This window comes from Neopelma chrysocephalum, unplaced genomic scaffold (genome assembly GCF_003984885.1).
Source record: "Neopelma chrysocephalum unplaced genomic scaffold, ASM398488v2 Primary Assembly neopelma1_60, whole genome shotgun sequence".
Lineage (NCBI taxonomy): Eukaryota > Metazoa > Chordata > Aves > Passeriformes > Pipridae > Neopelma > Neopelma chrysocephalum.
The window spans coordinates 10289527-10309935 of record NW_020897715.1 but is presented as its reverse complement, the minus strand read 5'-3'; the positions used below and the strand labels follow the sequence as shown (position 1 = coordinate 10309935).

The 20409-nt window shown below is 40.0% G+C and overlaps 2 protein-coding genes across 8 annotated transcripts in view; both read right to left on the bottom strand.

Annotated features, from left to right (window-relative positions):
- Positions 1–1113: 1113 nt before the first annotated feature.
- Positions 1114–11536, bottom strand: LOC113966409 (cell cycle control protein 50C-like). The gene is made up of 7 exons (XM_027681077.1): positions 10698–11536; positions 9770–9880; positions 8532–8633; positions 7080–7170; positions 4813–4950; positions 3592–3801; positions 1114–2510 (listed from the first exon to the last, which is right to left on the bottom strand). Exons 1-7 carry the CDS (start codon positions 10908–10910, stop codon positions 2320–2322), a joined length of 1056 nt encoding a protein of 351 aa, XP_027536878.1. The 5' UTR covers positions 10911–11536; the 3' UTR covers positions 1114–2319.
- A 104-nt stretch (positions 11537–11640) lies between these two features.
- CMSS1 (cms1 ribosomal small subunit homolog) overlaps positions 11641–20409 on the bottom strand; it is a 224489-nt gene continuing 215720 nt past the window's right edge. For all 7 annotated transcript variants that reach the window (XM_027681082.1, XM_027681083.1, XM_027681078.1 and 4 more), the window contains 4 exons: positions 19339–19399; positions 18399–18486; positions 16497–16585; positions 11641–12349 (listed from right to left, as the gene is read on the bottom strand). In XM_027681082.1, the coding sequence (XP_027536883.1) occupies positions 12266–12349; positions 16497–16585; positions 18399–18486; positions 19339–19399 (322 nt within the window). In that variant the 3' untranslated portion in view covers positions 11641–12265. The remainder of the gene's footprint in view (positions 12350–16496; positions 16586–18398; positions 18487–19338; positions 19400–20409) is intronic.

Sequence of the window (20409 nt, the reverse complement as noted above, 5' to 3'; positions counted from 1 at the left end):
CAAACAAGACAAACACTGCAGAGCTTCTCAGAAATGGCTGAAGCTCAAGCAGCAGCTTCCAAGGACACTGCTCAGAGGGTACAAGGAAGATGTAAGGTGTGTTTAAAGCTGTGGTAAGATGAAAAATGAGATACTGGGTTTATAAATGAAGACTTAGACAACTTCTGGAAAAAGAGAAAGACTTGTTTGAAGACAGGTTTTTCCTATGGAGCAGTTTGAAGGCAATGTACCTTTTGAGAGAAGAGGTTCTTGCACAAATCTCTGGGAGATAATGAGCAAACACTATGTGCTAGACTGCATTTTCTAGGTAACTTTTTTCTGCTGGTAGACACTGACTCATTGAAATACACACCTCATTATTCACACACCTCCTTTTACTAACATTTTTACCAGATACCTCATGAAGAAATAAGATAAGTGACTATTGCATGGTAACTTAACCACCCATATAATTTCCTGAAAGTCAGTTTCTTGGAGGATTTAAAAAAAATAAAAACAGAAAAAAGAAAGAGAAAAATAAAGAAGCTCCTGTAGTCTTTTAGGAGCCAGAAAACCTAAGTTCAGCTTTGGCAGGAACTCCCATCAAGGCTTTCCAGAGAGCTGCATGGAATTACATTTTCAAAAGGACTTAAAAGGTTTAGGAGCCTGTCTCATTGTTAAAAGTGATTTAGACTAACGAGCTTAAGCATTGCTGAATGTACTGCTTCATGCTCTGCCTTGTCCAGCCCAGTGAGGGGCAGGGTTCTCCACAGCTACTGACAGATTCAGACACAAGGGTTGAAACACAGGAACCTTCTTGCTACAGTTTCCAGAAGGAGGTGACTGGCCCTGACCAGCAAAAGCAGATGGGAACACGGACCTTTGCCCAGGTCAGCATAAACCATCCATGGAGTGAGACTGTGCTCCCAGGTTGGGCTGTCACCTCCAGCAGCGCCCCTTCTGCTGCTCATGGCTCAATTACAAAGTAGAGATTCAAGGCAACAGTACCTTCTGTGGCTGCAAACCCCTTCACCAGAGGCCATCTGTCAAAGCTCCTCAGCCCGAGACACTTTGAAAAGCAGACGTGGGGGCCTTGACAGTGGCACAGCACCCCTGCCCCGTGCCACACTCCCTTCTCTTGCTCTAGTCTGTGATTTCCTTCTTGTTCTAACGTGAAGTTCTCTTAGGATAAAGGGAGGCAAGTCACACATAATACTTATCAAAGTGTTTTATTCCATTTGCATTTTTGCAACAGAAAAATTGTTTTAAAAAATTTGGATGTACCATGGTATGCTTGACCTAAATTCTTCAGTTCTGTTCCTTCATTTTGTGAGACACTCAAAATTAACTCCTAAATATGTAAAATTTTGAACATGAAACATGAAAAATGACAAGTCAATTCATGAGCTGCAGTGTTTACTTTCTCAAAATTAAGTTGACAGGTTTTCTGGTTCTTTGTTTTCTATTGACAATAAGTCACCATTCTATGACATGTAAGAATCTGTGAACTTTCACGTGGAAGGGTGGGGTAGGTAGGAGTGTAATTGTGGCCTTGTAGTCACATCAGGTAGATGTTTCTGCTAAAATATTTAGAATTAAAGGAGTTTTTAATTTAAGCTTTCTATTACACCATGATTTAAAAAATTGTAAATCAGTGGTTTGATGCCCTCCAGCTCTCAGTACCTAGATAAAACCAATAAATTTGGTTTAAACAAACTCTGAAGTCCTAATAAATGACCTGTATTCAATCATAAATTGAATATCAAGCTTAATTCAATCATAAATTGAGTATAAATGAATATGCTGCGCTAAATTGGTTGCTTTTTCAGGATAGCTGAAAAAGGTATATAAAGCCCAAGCCATTCAGCACATGTATGTGGCTCACAAACAGATTTTAGCAGTAAGTTCTACCTGCTCAAGCATTTTGTTGGATCAAGTCCTCACTTTTTACCCATCCAAAGCTCCATTTAAGTCAAAAGAAATGTTTTTTGAATTACGGGCTGAGTAAGAAATTAATATGGACCCCTACTCCTGGTCACACATTAGTACCATATTTCTTTGCCACTGCAATTCTAATCCACTATGCTATCTGTTGTTTGAAGCTCATCTCACTACAAGTTTCCTAGGAAACAAATTTAGGAGCACACACACATTAGTAAGGATCCTGCCTCAGGTAAGTTTAGTTTGAGATGATGGAAGAGCACTGCTCCTCAGTTTGCTTACATTCACCAAACCTGATACTGAAACAGGTCCAGAGCTCAGGGGAAAGAATGGAAGGTCTGTGCTGCACGTTTTTCCTTCACAGCACACCTTTGCTTTTGTTCAGAAAGCCAGGGAACCTTATTGCCTCTGAAAGTATGTTTTCTTTTTTCTGAGCTTCAAGTGGATGGCAGTTATGACAAAACCTGCCAGGGTTGCTGCTGAGCCAGAAACCACGTAGGCAATTCCCAGAAACGGGTTACTTCCTCCACTCCATACCACGGTTGAGAGAATCACGTGCTTCCTTCCCTTGAATTTGGAAACAGGGAAATCTGATAGAAGGATGTTAAGATTTCACTAACAAAGTTTATATTATTTCCAGGAGAAGAGAAAGGAATGGTTAAATGCTCAAAAACCTTTCCAAGGCATAAAGAGTCTGGAGGTCTGCATTTGCTGCCAAAACTCCTTTAACTGATCTGTGATGTCTCTGCTATTCTGGATCCAAAAACCCGGTAGCAGCTGGTGGTAAGAAATCCAGTTATTTTAGTTACAGTCTTCGTGTGCACCTGGAAACACTTTCTTTTTAAAAACATTGCAAATTTCAGATTCATAATTTATATAACTGCTACTGCATTAATTTGCTATGAAAACTTGAAAACGAGCCTTTGGGGCAGCTTATGATGATAATCCACACAGTCTCAGTGAGGATAAGAGCTCACCTCTACCTAATATGTCATATCCAGAATGTTATATGATTTTATCTTTCATTTCTCTCATGGAAGCTTTCAGAATAGGCTGTGCCATATTTAAAACCATAGCTCTATCAGCTGAGAGAGAAGAGAAATTTACAGTCATCCTGACATAACTCCTGCTGACAAAAGGAGTGCTTTAGCCAGCAAAGTTCCTGCTGTTGGGTGTGAGAGGGCATTTGCACCAGCACAAAAGCTCCTGTTAGTCAGCATGTGGCCCAAATCCATCAGAAAGCTCTGGTGACCCAGGCATCCCGTGCTGCTCTAAGCAGCAGGGACACCTCTGCACATTGTGCACCCCCGTAACGGAGCCCACCCATCTGATTAGGTCATTGTTATTTTCAGCTAAAACAGCATCTTCAACCATCCCTTCAGGTTCCCACTCTTCAGTTTTACCCTTTGTGTGATGCACCTGTGTACTCCTACCAGCCAAAAGTAGCCCCCTCAGAAGTCAGAACCAAAGCCACGTGCTGCTGTTTGAGTAACAAGCCTGAACAGCCTCTGCATGGGCTAAAGAGAGTCCATCATCACTGACTGTCTCATTTTTCATGGTGAGTCAGTTTGGGGTGTTCTGTGCAGTTTCTTTGCCAGTTTACCACAAAAATCGTACCCGCTTCCATCTCACTGTAACCATCTCATAGTCTTAGGTAATATGAAAGGATACTATAGGAAATACGGAACGTGTAATTCCCTGCTGGCAGACCATCCGCAAAGTGCCTGACCCGTCTGACACGGCGGTAAAGATTTCTGAACGTGGCAAAGGCTGACACTCGCATCCAGATGATGAAGTCATCGTTGACATAACCGGTGTTCCTTTCATCTTCCTCGTCTAACAAATACACTGGCTTCTGCCAGTAAGGAGGTCTTGCTGTCCCTGATGGAAAAGAAACAAAGCAGGAAAGACACACTGTCAGTAAGAACAGTCGTTGCTGGCTAAATTCTGGGCCTACTCAAAACCAACACAGAATATGAGATATGGAAGAGACACGAGACACTGTCCAATATTCAGAAATTATATATGCTGGGTAACAGTTTTCACCCAAGCGTCTCCACTCACCTCAAACATGAATGAACAGTTTAACAGTACCCAGAGGTTGCCACACATTAGAAACTTCAAGCTTAGGAAAAACAAAGTGACTTGCACAGATGAAAATACTGTTTATTCTGGATTCTTGTTGCCTCTTCAACAAGCAACATGTTCTCTATGATGAGGAACTTGCCTTCATTTTTATACATTAATTTACTCCTGTACAATCAGAGAGGCACCCTTTTGCAGCCTATTGGCATGGTCTGTGATATTTAGAATCTGTCTCATGAAACTTAGTTAATTAACTCTTGCATTTTGCATCCAGCACAGCACTGCCCTGATGCAGAATAGGGAACTTTTAGTCCCACTTCAATACAGATCAACCATAACAAGGAAAGAACCCTAGAAACAGGTCTGAAAGAACCAGTGACGAAAGCAGTCTCAATTGTCTCACAACTGCCTAAGAATCTGCAAAGGCACAAAGGAAAGATGTCACATGCAACTCTCCTTTATAGATGTTTCCAATAGGAAAAAAACCCCAAAGCAACTGCATCCTTGCTTTCCCTGGCCAGATTAAGCATTACAAGAAATGATATAGAAGGGTGTTGATGTGGGCTAACTTCAGTCTTCCAAACCCACTTTCTTCCAATTTCTGTGGTCACTGATTAAAAAATAAAAAGCTGATATTTAGGCTAAACGTGTCTTCTGCTCTTAGTCACCCTCTAAAGCTGCTTCTCCAACCTGCTTTGGGAGGTATTTCTCCCAAAAGGGATTTTTCTCAGAATGAGAGACACATGAGCAGGGAGGTAGGGAAGCCATTGAAAAATAAGGAATACCAGCAGAAGGAACCATTCTTACCTGCAAATGCAGAAGAGAGATTGTATGATTCAGGATTGCGAAATTTCACATTTTTATCTGTCCACCAACTGTTTCCAGTCTTCAGAAGTGGCACTTGAATCACAGATGTGTTACGATTGTAAAAAAGATCAATAGTATCTGCAGGGAATACAATAAGCAATACCTTTGAGTAAAAGACAGTCATTCTAATTACCAGCATGACTAACAAAAAAATGTCACCCTGAAGCACCTTTCAAGTGAACAGAAAACCAAAAAAGTCCTGGGAAAGGTTTCATCATGACTGTGTACAGAACACCGTACATTCCAAGAGAATTCCAGAGTTGTATAACTTATGAAGTTTTACACTGAACATAGTCCTACAAATAACCCTATTGAAGAAACAATGTCTTGTGGGAACATGGGCACATATCTCATATCCATCAACTCCTGTGGGATTAATTTCTTTGCAAGTCACTTTCAGAGCTCTCTGGCTAGTTACAGAAGTTACTCTCCTAGTACTCCAATACTTTCCCTGGTATTCCTTTGGCAGTTGTCCTCAACTGATTGCTTTGCTATATATAACATGTGTTTTCAGGGAAGAGGGGAGAGGTGAAAGCACTATCAAGGGCATCCAATTCAAGCTTGTCTATCAACTTGGACACGAACACTTTCTTCAATCAAAAAATATTCAGTTAAAATTGTGCTTAACCATGCCATCCTGTTTCAGTGGGCGAAGAGTACTCGTTTTATCCATTATATTTTCCTACTTAGTTTAACAAAAGGTAAAAATAATAGAGGTCTCATTAACATCTCTGTAAACATCTGGGTGCCAATGGGATGAAGCAGGGATAGCTGGATGATAGAGATGGGGAGGGGCTGCTTTTTAGGAGATGTGAAAAACACAACTCAGCTGCACAACATCAGCGAAAATATACCTTTTTTTTATCCTGCTATAAAACCTGTGTTCGCACTCCTTAAAGCTCAGACACGCTCTTCTGAGGAAGTGATCATTCCATGCCCCACCATCTCCCCATCTGTTTGTCACCAGTTCATTAACAGGAGTTGCAATTCTTTGAGCTCTGTCTGATTAAATGCTTGCCTTGACTGCTCCCTCGCATGCTACTTTGGGTTAAAAACCTTTCCTGTGGCAGGAACTTGGCCATCTTCCCCATTTTACAAAACAAGATCAGAGAGCAGTCATGACAACCAGCTAAACTGCCAAAAGTGAAAGGGAAGCACCTTCTCTCACAGGAGAGGGTCAGAAATGAGCTACCAGAGGGGGGGATTCAGACATCAATTCCTTCCCCCACACCACCAGCAGATGGAACTTTTCACCACACTATGCACTAAGGACAGATGCAAAGGCAGACACAGGGAGGTTCACCCTCAGCACGGGCTCCAGAACAGCGTGGGCTGCATGCAGGTAGCTTTGCTGGCCTAGGTCTGAGCCCAATCCAGTAAATCAGACTTCCAGGGCAGCTGGTAGGTGCACAGGCAGATGAAAATCAAATGGATCTAAAAGTTACTGAATGCAGCTGGCCTTCACAAGTCTTCTGCTGCGGGTGGCTCAGCTGGTTGAAAACAGATGCTGCCTTGCCAAAACCTGCTGTGTGCAACAGGCTAAAAAAAAGGGTGTTGGGGCAGAGGGGCAGAGATTGGCAGATAAAAAAGCTGAAGTAGGGGAGAAAAGTCTGTAAAGGTTTTTTGTCTCCTTTCTTTCCAAATAAATACATTCTGAAATCTCCTAAACTCATAGGCAGGTTATGCCCACTAGGTTACGTAAAAGAAGATCATACATGGGATCAAATTAAAACTACGTATGCTTCCAGCTTTCAAAGACCAAAAATGAAAACACATAGATCCAAAGGTCCAAACGAATTTGGACAATGTGTCACCTCCTTCTAAGCACACCATGTGGGAAGGCACAATCTGTGCTTTCCCATCACTGTAAAAGAATGTACTTTTTAGAAAGGAAGTACACTAAATCTGTTGTATCATTGTTCCTTATTTCAACAGGGACTCAATTCCTCAGTCCTGCTATACATTCACATTCAAGAGGGCCTTAAAAAAATGAAAAATCTCCCTCAGTTTCAAAACAAGGGGAAAGTTACTAAACAGTAGGAAGCAGAGCCCCATATTCACCAGAGTCACCACCAAATAACACCTTTTGTGGGAGAAAGACAGAGACCTTGCAACATCGGACTAGTAGTGGAGTAGTTTCAAGTACGAGGTAATGGAATAGTTTCAAGTGGAAGTTAGGAAGGTGGGTGTGGAAGGTACGTACATACCATTGAACATGCTGTTGGCAATAGCCCCGCACGGCGCCATGGGGGTCCCATTTCGGTAGGTGGTGAAGGGTGTACAGTAGCTCCTCTGAATCTGCATTCAAGGTCACAGAACAATCAGGCACAGATCTGGGGTTTTAATTTGCTGCTGTCCTCCCCCATTCCTTCTTCTGAAAAGCCATTGAAAAATTAAGCCTCCAGTACCTTCTGGGCACATTAGAGAAACATCCGAATGAATGAGTGTAGTTGAGGAACACCTTCCATATCATGGCACGTAAACTTAAGGTCTTCGCCAAATTCTGCTGTGGACTTGCAAGCTCCAGACTACAAAAACAGATCTGGGGATCTGCTATTGTAACACGGCTACAGCTGAAAATGTTCCAGAGGAGCCCTGGCTTATCATAGAACATCTTATTTTTCCTTCTTTTTAATTTTGACCTGGACTACTTTAGCGCTGGAGAACACCAGACATAGTTAGCCACATTACTGCAGTTCAATATGGAAAAATCTTGATGCATGAACTGAAAAATAAAGGTCCACCTCAAATTTATCACATCTCTCCTATCCTAGTTCATGGGAAACTACAAATCTTCAGGTTTAAACATGGAAACACTTTCAAGTAACTCCAACGAGCTGTGTATCTGATTGGCACAAAAGCCAAAAGCAGTTGCATCTGGATGCAAACAAACAAGCTGACAGGACACTTAGAGAAGCAGATGTATGAGGAACATGTCTTGAACATTATAAGAAGCATTTTATAGAAACAACAGATTATTATGGCACAACCATCATACATACTGAAAGGACAGTATGTGGATTGTGTGTATATTAAGAAATGCTACTTTTAAGCCAAAGAAAATATGTTTTAGATTTGTAAGTAAAAAAACCTGAATGCCATGATTGCGTTCTCCAATTTCCTTATGCAGGTCTGCTGCAGGCAATGCTGTCTAGCTCCCTCTTTAGAGCTCTAAATTGTGTACTTAGAATGCTACATAATCACTTATTTCACCATGAACCTTTTCCTCTTCCTTGTCCACTTCCAAAGCCAGATGGCAAAATGAAAGACTTAGAATAACTTAATTCCCCAAACCTATAATAAAAGCACAGCTTAAAACATTTCTGGCTAAGAAGACTGAAAACATGAGAAGGAGAAGCTTTCTGTAAATTTATTTGAAAAAGACAATGTATTTTTGAGTAGCAGTCCTACAAGGTGCAGGTTTCAGAAAGGCAACACTGGACTGACAGCTTTTATTTATCCCCTCAATCTTCCTCCCTTATTAATTTATTAGATCTAATGACCGTAGCAATCATAAAAGCAGAGACCAAACACTAAAAATCTGTACTTTATCATTCCCTAGAGCCATCTAAACACACTTAACAGTTATGCCTAGTTAGCTCTCCATATGGTAGAAGATGCACCTGCTGGTGATCTCATAACATGAAAAGAAAACTTACATTTACATTTCGACCCAACAATTGTGCGTCACTTCTGGAGATCACATATCGACGATGGTTTTGATAGAAGTTTTGCAGACCATAGTACATAAAAACATCACCCTAGAATTCAAAGATAAATCCCTTCAATAAGGTGAGTTCATGAACACAATGAGAAATCCTACTACTTGCTAAAAAAGAGAGGGGAAGAGAGTACTCAATTTGTACTTAAGTGTTGGTTACTACACTCTAAGCAATTCAGCAGACACAGGCTAGAATCTAGTCTTTACCCTAACTGAAAGTTTCAGTATTTTGGCACAAAATTAAACATACTTTAAATTACCAAATGAAACCTAAAATAAAAATGCCTGATAATTATTTTACTCAAGGTGGCATGGCTGGCCATGAACTTGGCCAATGAATAATTTCACAGAGACAGACACTCATTTTCCACAAAATAAGGTGCACAAAACCCTTCAAATTAAATGGAGAATGCTAGGCACGCAACTCAAACATGGAAGATAATTATTCAACTATAAAAAACCCCCATTTTTCAGTTAAACTAACTTCTCATGTCAAACATCACTGTAGTTTGAAGAATTACAAAGTTTTTTAACAGCGTCTTCAATACTGAAGAATCCAAAAGTGACTTTATAATTTAAATTGCATTGTAATTTTAAGATCTCTTTGGTGGAACATGAAGCATTTGAACAGTCTCAACAACATGACCTGGTAGTTTAGGACAGGAAATGAAGGATACTTTTTCCAAATGAAACTGCAGAATCACATTGCTAGACTTGAGTTATTTCAAGGACCTTGGGGATTAACAGCATAACCCTTGTAAAAAAGACTACAGAGGTTTACTTATGTAAAGTGGTCAGAGCTTCAGATTTCCTTCTCAAGAGCTTAGCAGTGCAGCAACAACTAACCCCAGGAAAGGGCAAGGGTTTGCTACTGACTCAGAGGGAGATACAGAGAGACGTCACCTCCATAATCAAATATCATTTCCTTCACCCCCGTCTTCTCCTTGGACATCTCCCAAATAAGGACAGAGGTAGTCTGGTCTTGATTATTTTTAACAAATACCAAAATGATTAATGAAGGCAAAAGTGTAAAATTTTGAGTTTTTCATGCTTTGAAAAAGTACAAAGAAAATTCAGTCAGGAGCTTTACAGAACAGAATTAGTGTATTTTATCATACAGGGATATAAGTAACAGGTGGTACTAAGCAAATTCAGTTGTTTCTTGCATCTACTTACCAATATATCTTCCTTTAGCGTGAAATTAATAGAACAATGGCATTCCTTATTCCAGTTAGAGGAATTTTCACGGAATTTTGAACAATCTGAGCATTTATCTGAATAATCTATCTGGCAGAAGTGAACAAGTAGAGATATTATAATAAAGGACATGCGCATAAGAAAAGGTTTTAGCTCCAAGACTTCTCAGAGCAGTTTTCTTCTCTGCACTGCCAAAAACATTGTTAAAAATGAAGAGGCAGAGAATGAGGACTTGGCCTCAATGAACATTCACAAAATTTATCCCCAGTTCAAAGCTGTTTTAGAGCCTTTTGATGACTGTTGCAGAACCTTCCCATCTGCTCCTCGGCAAAGGAGTGCTGAGTGAAGAACATTTCTGCACCTCCTGCACTTCTGGCTGACCAAGTAATGCTTGACAAATCTCCATGTGCATCATGGCCCACCCCTGTTGAACAGCCTGGATGTAGTGCTGAGTGTTGGCTCCAACCAGGAGTCTATTAACAACACCACAGGTCTAAAAAACCTTTCCTCCAGGAGAGATTTAAACATTAGGACTCCCTGTATTTTAAGATTTTGCCTGGGCAAATGTATATTCTTCCACTACCAAACACTATCAAAGGGATTTGTTTATTTCCCTTCAAAATCCCAGGAAATAATGGCAACATTTCATGGATTACCAGCCAGTAGCAGTAATTATCACCCATATTTCAGACATTACCACCCAGTTAACCACCCAGTACTTGGGTTTTATTGACGACTGACAATCTCCAAAGATTTCCACAGGAATACTAGCTGTTGGACGTATGTCCAGGGCGTGAAGCCATTGCTACCATCTTTATTCAGAAGCAAAAATTCAAATCCTTTTCCCTCCAAACCTAGCCCAGTTTCTATTTTACAGAATATCTAGGAACATCACCCCCAAACAAACCTGGATTTCTCTGACGCTGTTTGCAGACAGTACAAGGCAGACTCCCAGAGTAAGGCAGAACGCGCCCGTGAGGAAGAAGGTGGAGAGCACAGTCACAATATTAAGCTGGGGCTTCCAAGCTGGCAGCCTCTGCTGTTTGAATGCACTGTTATCTGGACATCTGGAAAGACATGCTTCTCCTTCTTGTGAAGGAAAATTTGTCTTGTTTTTCATTTTCTTCTTGGTGAGAGGAAGGAATAATATACTTGTGCTGGAGAGTGTTTAAGCTGAGATACTGTCTTTATTGTTGGGAGACTGTATTGTTTGTTCAAACTGCATTATGGCCAGGAATTACTTATTAACTACATCTCTCTCTTCCTTGTTTTCTGTATTGTGCCTGGATCCCCATGATCAGCTTGTACCAATCATATGATTGTGTACTTTGATCAGGGTGTCCAGTTCATGCCTCCTGGAAAAGCTTAAATATATTTTGCTGCCCCACAACTTTTGTTATGTAGGATTTGTTATGTCTTACTCATTTGCAGGAATACTGTCAGCTATATTGGAATTTCTATGTAATGTCAGATGCGTTATTTCTTCTCCCTTCACTTCCATAGCTGCCTAGCTAACAGCAAGGCATACAACAAAAGGAGTTCTACTCCAAATGCACTGGATTCTACTGGGGAGGACTGCAGGAACTGAGACAGCACTGGACAGAAAACATTGCTTTTAAGACCAAACCAATTTTCTTAACCTATTACGTTCATTGCTATTGGCTGAGATGCAATTAAAGGTTGTAAAAACGTTATGGGTCCTTTATCACAGAAGAACAACTCATTTTCAAAATATCTGATTTGGATCAATGGCTTTCCAAGATACTGATGATTTGATCACCTCTATTCACCTTGTTCTCTGAAAAATAATCCATCCATTCCCTACTATCCACAATGACAGAAGAAACACCCAAAGTTCATCTCCTTTTAATTTCAGTGGACAAACAGAAGAATATTTTTGGCACATTTCAACAGTTTAACCAAAATAAAATCTGGATATAATATACAGATAATTTATCATGTAAAAGCAAAAGACAGCATTTGGCCAGCTCTAGTACAGGTAGGTGAAAAATATCTTTTTGACCTATTACTGAAATTCGTACAACTTTTGCAAGGACCCTCGAGGGCAAGAACTAGATTACCACTCTCATGAGAGAAATACATGTCTCCTTTGGGAAAGCAGAAGAGAACAAAAATTGAGCCGTACAAAGACTTGCACACTCAGGTTTGCTCATCTTTCAAGTCTTAATAGTGACATATAGTACTAAATCTAGCAAGTGAAAGCAATAATGTAATTCTAATTTCAGTATGACATTGTTCCTGCAACAAAAATCACACTAGAACTACAAACAAAACTTCTCTTTTATTATTAAAAGAAAAGGAAACTCAGAAAAAGTTGTAATGTGCATTCTTGCTGTCTTGACATATGTCTGAAAAGTCAAAACTCTTGATTTCATCACCTGTTTCTCACTTGCGAATTGCAGACAGGATAATAGTAAAATGCAGCTGCAAATTACTTCCTTGTTGGTAAACTCATTAAAAAAGTCCCAGCTTCACAGACCCCTCTCTGCACAGCTTTATAATACTCATCTCCAGTAGGTCAATTGTTTCTTTCTTTATCTGAAGAAAACAAAGTCAAAGAAAGCATAAAAAGTTACTGAGTATTTATTTATTCAGATACCTTACTACAGGACTAGGAATTAAAAAATTTCCCATACAAGGTCCTGTAGAATGCTCCCATTTTCTAAAACATCTAGCATTTGCTCTACAACCCCGAAGTACAATCACAGTTCCTGAAGTCCCAAATAACATGGCTACAGAAAAGCTGTCACTGCTAAGTAGTTAAAGCATGCCATAGTAAAATGTCCATCCTGGGCTGGAAAATCCCTATAGGGCTTTACAGAGTGACAACTGGGATCAAGTAGATGAAAGGCAGTACCACAGGCACAGCACTGTCTGTGTTTGAGACACCTGAATGAAAGTGAGCCTGAAGGTCAGGTCTATATGTGCTGCATGCAAAGTACTTTGGCTTATAACACAGATATGGCTGTAGTTTATTGCTTATCTAAAGATAAAAGACAAATGTATTACAGAGTAAATATTAACTACATATTTCAAAGGAAACACAAGATTCTTTATCATCATGGTTAGTCCAGAGTTTCCTTATAGCACCCTCTTCCCACTTAGAAATAACTTATTTGAAGTTTTCTCTCAGGATTATACCCTTCTATGTCTCCACTTTGCACAGGAACAAATGACGTAAGAAAGCCTTGCCAATCTCTATTCCACACTGATGTGCTACATGAAGGTATAAACAGTTGTCTTTTTTTCACAAACCTTTTCCATTTCTCACAATCCTTTTTACTTTCATGAAGCCTGAAACTTCGACTTTCCATATTTTCAAACTTACTGAAGGCTCAGTCTGTGTATTGTTTGCAGACAATACAATATTGTTTTTTGTTGAAAAAAACTCCACTTGAATCTTACGAACAAGTAATTTGAGGAGTTGAGGCAGCTCTGTATTGCCATCAACCTCTGTACATAAAAGCTTTCAAAGCAGGAAGCTCGTCCTTTGGTCAGATCAAAAAGTATACAATCAATTTTTATTTAGACCTCTATGCTTTACTATAACTCCAGGGTGCCAAGACAAAGTCTGATAAACTTATTCATCCCTCCTGTGGTTTCTTTGAGAGCTTTCTTTTTATCTCCTTCTCTCCATTGTCTGGGATGAATGAAGCAGGAGACATAAACAGAGAATAAAAAAATCCAACAGCATTAACTAATGAGATATTGAGGCAACTCACAGAGCAGTGGATCAGGGCACTATCCATTATATGGACATGATGGGATACAGAACTGTCACGTGGAAAGATCCATGTGTTTTTAAAATCATGTATTTATCAGAATATACCACTGTGTACATAATTCTCTGGGTGAGTACAAAACCAGCAAATAGAATGGACAGGTGCTTCCAGCCGTTCTTGCATTCTGGTGTAATTACAATGAAATTTAGCGACATGGCACATTAAATATGCAAAGAAGTTATTGACAATTGAGGTTTGCACTGAAAATAGGCCAGTATGCTTAGTTTCTAATTTTAAGTATACAATTTTTCCTTCACAACTAACACTGGATGAAAGAACTTAGTATGTCAAACTGCCAGTTCTCTCAATTATGCTTCTGGTACTATATTTCCTCTCTGAGAAGACTTATCCATAGCATGTATCTGACAATTTTTATACAATTAGAAAAGCTAAGACTGTATTCCATATTTCAAGTCTACAAGTTGATACAACATCCCATTGGTTTCTATGTGGTGTTAAGGTGCCTTATCACCAAAATATTATTTCCATATCTTTCATTGCTGACATTCCTCATAGGTAACTTTTCAGGAATCTGCCTGAGGTCTGCAGTGGAAAAAATTGCTGCAAGACACTCCACTTAGACAGCTCAAAATGTCAAAAACCTTTCTGTATGTTGTGTTACCTGAGTCAAGTGCAGGTTTGAAGATCTTTCTGTAATTACATATTCACTGGTTTGTAAACACACATCAATATCTACTGTTTACACTAACACTATATATGAAGGTGTAACATTCTTACTTACTTGGGTTTACCTTGAACTAAGCCTTAGCTTTTTATGTTAAGATAACCTTAAGATTTTGCCTTTATAAAACACACTTGGAGTCACAATCTTTTGCCTACATTCCTAGACAGACATGCAGAAATGCTGTGGTGGTAACTAGAGTGAGCTGAAGGGGATAGTTCAGGTTTGCAACAGCCCAAAATGAAATGATAATCTTCGTTTTTTAGAGGTGTATCTCCTACGTTCTACAGTATGCATATTTACTTCAGTTGACTTAAAAAATCCATCCCACTGCAATCAGCACCTTTCATACTGCTATGTCTGTGAATCTGTGTTTTCTGTTCTTTAAGAAACTTAAGAGATATGTGCCAACATCATACAAAAAAGCCTTGTGTGTTAACCACACGAGGGAGCCTCCTTGCCTCCAAAAAGCAAAGCCAGGTTTTTTTGCTACTTTGTTTCTGTAATGGATTTTTTTGCGGGGCCCTTTATTCGAGATTATTAGAAACATCTATGTTTGTATATGTGTGACTGTAAAATGCAGCACATTCAAATACATGGACAAGTACATGGATGGATTAATGACTGATAAAGTGTTTCAGTTTGTCCATAGGCAAAAAAAGTCCTCTTCCCTGGAGATTCTGCATGTAGGCCTGCTCTAATGTGCAAAAAAATGAAAACACTGGGCAGGAATCTGCAAGCTTTGTAACAACCACTAATGGAGGAGTCTGGCTCTTCATCTGCCTAGATACCAGGTGATGTCCCACAGCATACGGTAAACATACCTTGTCACAGCAATAAACACAAAAGCCGGACTACAGAATTCAAAATAATTGGGAATTATCCTGAAAGGAATCTACAAATGATGGATGGCTCTAAACAGTTTGTACCCTACGTTTTGTAAAAAAAAAGTAAAAGAAAGAAAAAGAAAAAAAATGAGAGAATTGTCTGAAGATTTACTCACAAGACGTTATCTTACTCTCAGATGGAGAAAAATAAATGGTTGTCCAAAGTTTTATTTAGTTTCTGAGGAAACTTTTCACAGAATCACAGAATATTCGGAGTTGAAAAGGGCCCACAAGGAGCATCAAGTCCAACTCCTGGCCCTGCACAGGACCAACCCAAGAATCACATCATGTGCCTGAGAGCATTGTCCAAACACTTCTTGAACTCTGTCAGGTTTGGTGCTGTGACCACTTCCCTGGGGAGCCTGTTCCAGTGCCCAACCACCCTCTGGGTGAAGAGCCTTATTCTAATATCCAACCTAAACCTCCCCTGACACAACTTCAGGCCATTCCCATGGGTCCTGTCACTGGTCACCAGAGAGAAGAGATCAGTGCCTGCCCCTCCTCTTCTCCTCACGAGGAAGTTGTGACTGCAATGAGATCTCCCCTCAGTCTCCTCTTCTCCAGGCTGAACAGACCAAGTGACCTCAGCTGCTCCTCACACGGCTTCCCCTCAAGGCCCTTCACCATTTTGTTGCCCTCCTTTGGACACTCTCTAAGAGCTTAATATCTTTCTTATATTGCTGTGACCAAAACTGCCCCAATATTCAAGGTGATGCCACACCAGTGCAGAGCAGAGTGGGACAATCCCCTCCCTTGACTGGCTGGTGATGCTTTGCCTGATGCCCCCCAGGACACGGTTGGCCCTCCTGGCTGCCAGGGCACTGCTGACTCATATTCAATTTGCTGTTGACCAGGACTCCCAGGTTCCTTTCTGTGGCACTGCTTTCCAGCAGCTTATTCCCCAGTCTGTATGAACATGCAGGGTTGCCCATCCCAGGTGCAGAATCTGGCACTTTCCCTTGTTAAACTTCATACAACTGATGATTGCCCAGCCCTCCAACTTGTTAAAGTCTAGGACTTTTGTACAAAGTCCTCTTACTGAGAGAACTTCCGGGGAACAGGTAGAACAACTATCTAGCATAAACAGGGGAAATTCACAGCACAACCATAGAATTCACAGCTCTGACTTGGAACAATAAAGAAAAAAAATCTTTCTCAGGAGGTAATTTCAAGACCTGAGAGTACAGATTTATCAGACAATGTTGACTTCTCCGTGTTTCTGTACCACTGAAGACACCTTTACAGAAAGAAAACCTTACTGACAAAGTTCTGAGAACTAGAATCAAAAGTAATGAATACACAGAATATAATATATATAGGTGGTTATACAATACCTCAGGGATGTCCATCATTCTCCTTAATTTCTGATCTCTCCAGTTCCAATCCAGAATCATATATCTGGTGGAGTTGAAGCATAGGCCATCTAAAAAGGCAACATAAATTTTACTACCACGATACTATGACATGTGCTTATCAAAATGATTTTTGGCTTTTACATCTTCTGCTGTCTGTTTCCAAGGAATCTAATCTTTGAACACTTAAGTACTACATTTGCTGGTTGGAAAACTAATCCACTGACACTGCAAACTCCCTTAGCCACATAATCCCATGCCTTTTTGGAAGATAAACACAAAAGCAGAACAACTACTGTTGCCAGGCTTGTCAAGAGCTTAACATCCTGCCAGAAAATAATTCCTCAAGCTTCCTCTTGATGAAACCGCAGGAGTTGAATTTCCACAGCTGATGTTGTAACTGGTAAGTTACAAAGACCCTAGTCTGAAAATTCACATTAATGGGAACTGATGGTGTGCAGCAATTTACAGGACTGGGTGCCGTGTGAAAGTGAGTCAGGTCAGTGGTGCTGCTGAAGAATCCCTTTATCCTTCAAATAAATAGTGGTGGGAAAAAAAAGGCCCTTCTGAACTTGCCTTTCAGCTGTTCTCCTATTTTTTCCCTGGTCATCTACAAGATGCCCACCATTTTTTTCCAACAGTTTTGATTCCTCTCCATTCTCTCAGTGACGTGGCACTGCAATACTAAAGTGTCAAAAAAGAACTAGACCTTAGGATATGATGACACATCTTGTGTCCATGCCATAAGTTGCGTCTACCTAACAGAGAATCAGAATGGCTTGGGTTGGAAGGAATCTTAAAGATCATCTACTTCCAAACCTCCTGCCATGGGTAGGGACACCTTCCACTGGACCAGGTTGCTCAAAGCCCCATCCAACCTGGCCTTGAACACTTCCAGGGATGAGGCATCCACAACATCTCTGGGCAACTTGTTCCAGTGCCTCACCACCCTCACGGCAATGTGCTTGACATGCTGAGCACTAACAATTTAATGTTGGTGGATGACACAAGAAGCAGCAAAACTATGTTACTCCTGTACTCTTTTGGAAGGGGCAGTAGAGTCCCAATCCACAGCCAGTCCCTGACTAAGAGACCACAGTCAGAGCAAGGCAGTTTTTAGAAAAAAAGGAATGGAAAGAATTGCCTTGTCATCTTGTCATTTTGTTGTTTGTTTTTCTTTGTATATAACTCTCTATTGAGTAGGTAAAAGTATTCAAAATTTGGAAAGAGAAAAGGAGATTTATATAGAATAATTAATTTTATTACAACTAAATCAGAAATAGGATCAAATCAGTAAGCAGATCTTTCATTCATCCCTCACAAAAGTTTACACTAAGATCAGTGACATATGATACAGTGACTTCTGCCATTATTTCTTTTTGATTCACTTGCAGTGTTTGGTTTCCTCGAGCTTTAAATCTTACACTGTGGTTTTGCAATCACTTTCAAGTCAGCATAAATCAGTATTCCCACCAAAAGAGGAAGTCCCCCACCTCTGCCTGCTCATTACCTGATTTTGTGTGCACACTGGTTTTGTTTTAATTGGGGTCAGTTCACTGTGAACTGCCAAACAGTGTCTTGGGCTGGCACATGAAGCAGGAAGAGGGAATAAGTGAGCACTGACTGGCAGGAGTGAGGAAGTATTACTCTGCCTTCCTCTGCTAATACTGACTTATGCCAGCTTAGAGTGATTGTAAAACCAACCACTAGAATCTTGACCTTATTTTGACTGACATAGTACAAGTAGAGAAACAGAACTGTACAGTTTAGTAACCAAATCAACAGATGCATGTCAACTTAAGCACTTCAAAAACATTTGAAGTCTCACTTCACATGAGACCAAATATAAGACACCTAGGGAGAAAACCCTCCTTATTCTCCTACCTTGCTCCACTAGCGCTTTTACTCTCCCAGGAGTTCCAATCCCAATGTGGAACACACCTTTCTCCAGCATATTCATCTGTTCCTTTATCTAATTTGAAGAGAGAAAGAAAAAAACAGAGTAAACCCACAATTGTTTTAAGATTTCTTTTCAAAGATTTGGAAATAAATACAAGATCTCATAGTATCTCTTTCTAGAATACCACCAAGTAACAAATCCTATTTGTCTTTCAAACTGTCAGATCTGGAAGAAAGTTAAAGAAATATAACAAGCCAGCTGGGCATCACACTTCTCTAGAAGTTCAATCATTTTCAACTTTGAAAATCTGCTATTGCACCAACTATTTTTGGAGGCGAGAACAGTAAGATTCCTTCAGCATTTAAACAAATTCTCTGGAAAACTGACAAACTTGAATTAACTCTGAAGTCCTTCAAGATAAAGATACTGGAAAAAGGTGAAATAAAGGAAGTGACATTTGTGGGTTTGACAACGTTCATATCTAAGGTCAAGTGTTCGCTTATTACTTCCAACATCCCCATTACTTGTGCTTTCTAACAGGTATGGATATGGGGTATCCAGGCATTCAATTGCCAGAATCCAAATGTGGGTGCTGGTACAGTTTGCTTCCACGGACCTATGTGTGCAGCCTTCTATTTCAACAGCCAAAAGGCACTTGAATGAACACTTCATGGGGACGTGGAACATCTTTAAAACACAGCACATGCAAAAGCATCTACATTCTGCCAAGAGCTGCACCAGAGTTACTGGAGATGCAATTTGGCTGGATTCCTCACACTGCAGCAATGGGTTACCACAGGAAGCTTTATGTAAAGGAAGCAACTTTATATGAACACTATATGAAAGGCACTACAGCCAAATGATTTTAAAAGAAAATGGTATGACATTATTTAGTTGTTTATTTGCTCTGTTAAAATTCCCTACCTTTATGTGCTTTGCAAACAACTTGAGGACTCTGCAGTCTCCTTTAAATGCTGTCATTGACCTAGTAATAAAAAAAATGAACAATGAAATGCATGAATCAGGGCAGGGATTAAGACCACACATGAAGAAAGCAAAACTAACTGGCATTTCTCAATATGCCTGAGACACATAGTCTCCCAGTGAACCCTTCTTGTACTCTGAACACTATGTACATTCTTGTTTGCTACTTATCAACAGGGATCCACAACTGGACAGACACAGTAGAAGATATCAGTAGGGGGCAATATTGTTTAGACAGCTTTTCAGATAATATTTGATAATTATAGCCTATGCTTTCACAGCTAACTTAGTTCAAAGCTGATTAATCACCAAATCCTAATTAAAAAATAACTCAGTTACTGAAATACAGGCACGAATGTGTGTGTGCACAAAAGGAAGGATCTGTCTATGGATCAACCTACATTTTATAGTCTTCTGCAGCATGGCTGCTGAAAAAACCTAGGCTGCCACAGTCTTTACTGTAGAGATTGCCCAAATTCCAGTTAACCAAAACTCATTTGTTGGAAACTCTGACGTGTTTTTCTGACATTTTGCTTTGGAACACAGGAACAATGCTATGTTATGTACTAATCAAGCAGGAGACAACATATTCAATATTCGCTGAATGCCGCTTAAGACAGCTTTGTCTGCATGTTTTATTCAGTGCACTGAATTTTCAATTTGCAAAGCTAAAGATTTATATATACAAGTATACATATAAACCACCTAAGCCTCAGATGCTACTTTCTGCATGCAGGGGCCAAGCACTACTGGCACATCTGCCTTATCTATGCTTGTGTCTGTGTCATGGAGTTAAACTTCCCAGCTCTGCATCTCATTTGGCACTGACAGGTAATCACAGGAAATGTGGTCAAGACACAGAAGACAACCATGAAATTTGTGAGGTATACATTAATTTATCAGAGTCATTAAGACTTCTGGAGTGAGGAGGACAGAGAAGAGAGGAGAGGGTCGGAGAGGAGAGGAAGAGAAGAGAAGAGAAGAGAAGAGAAGAGAAGAGAAGAGAAGAGA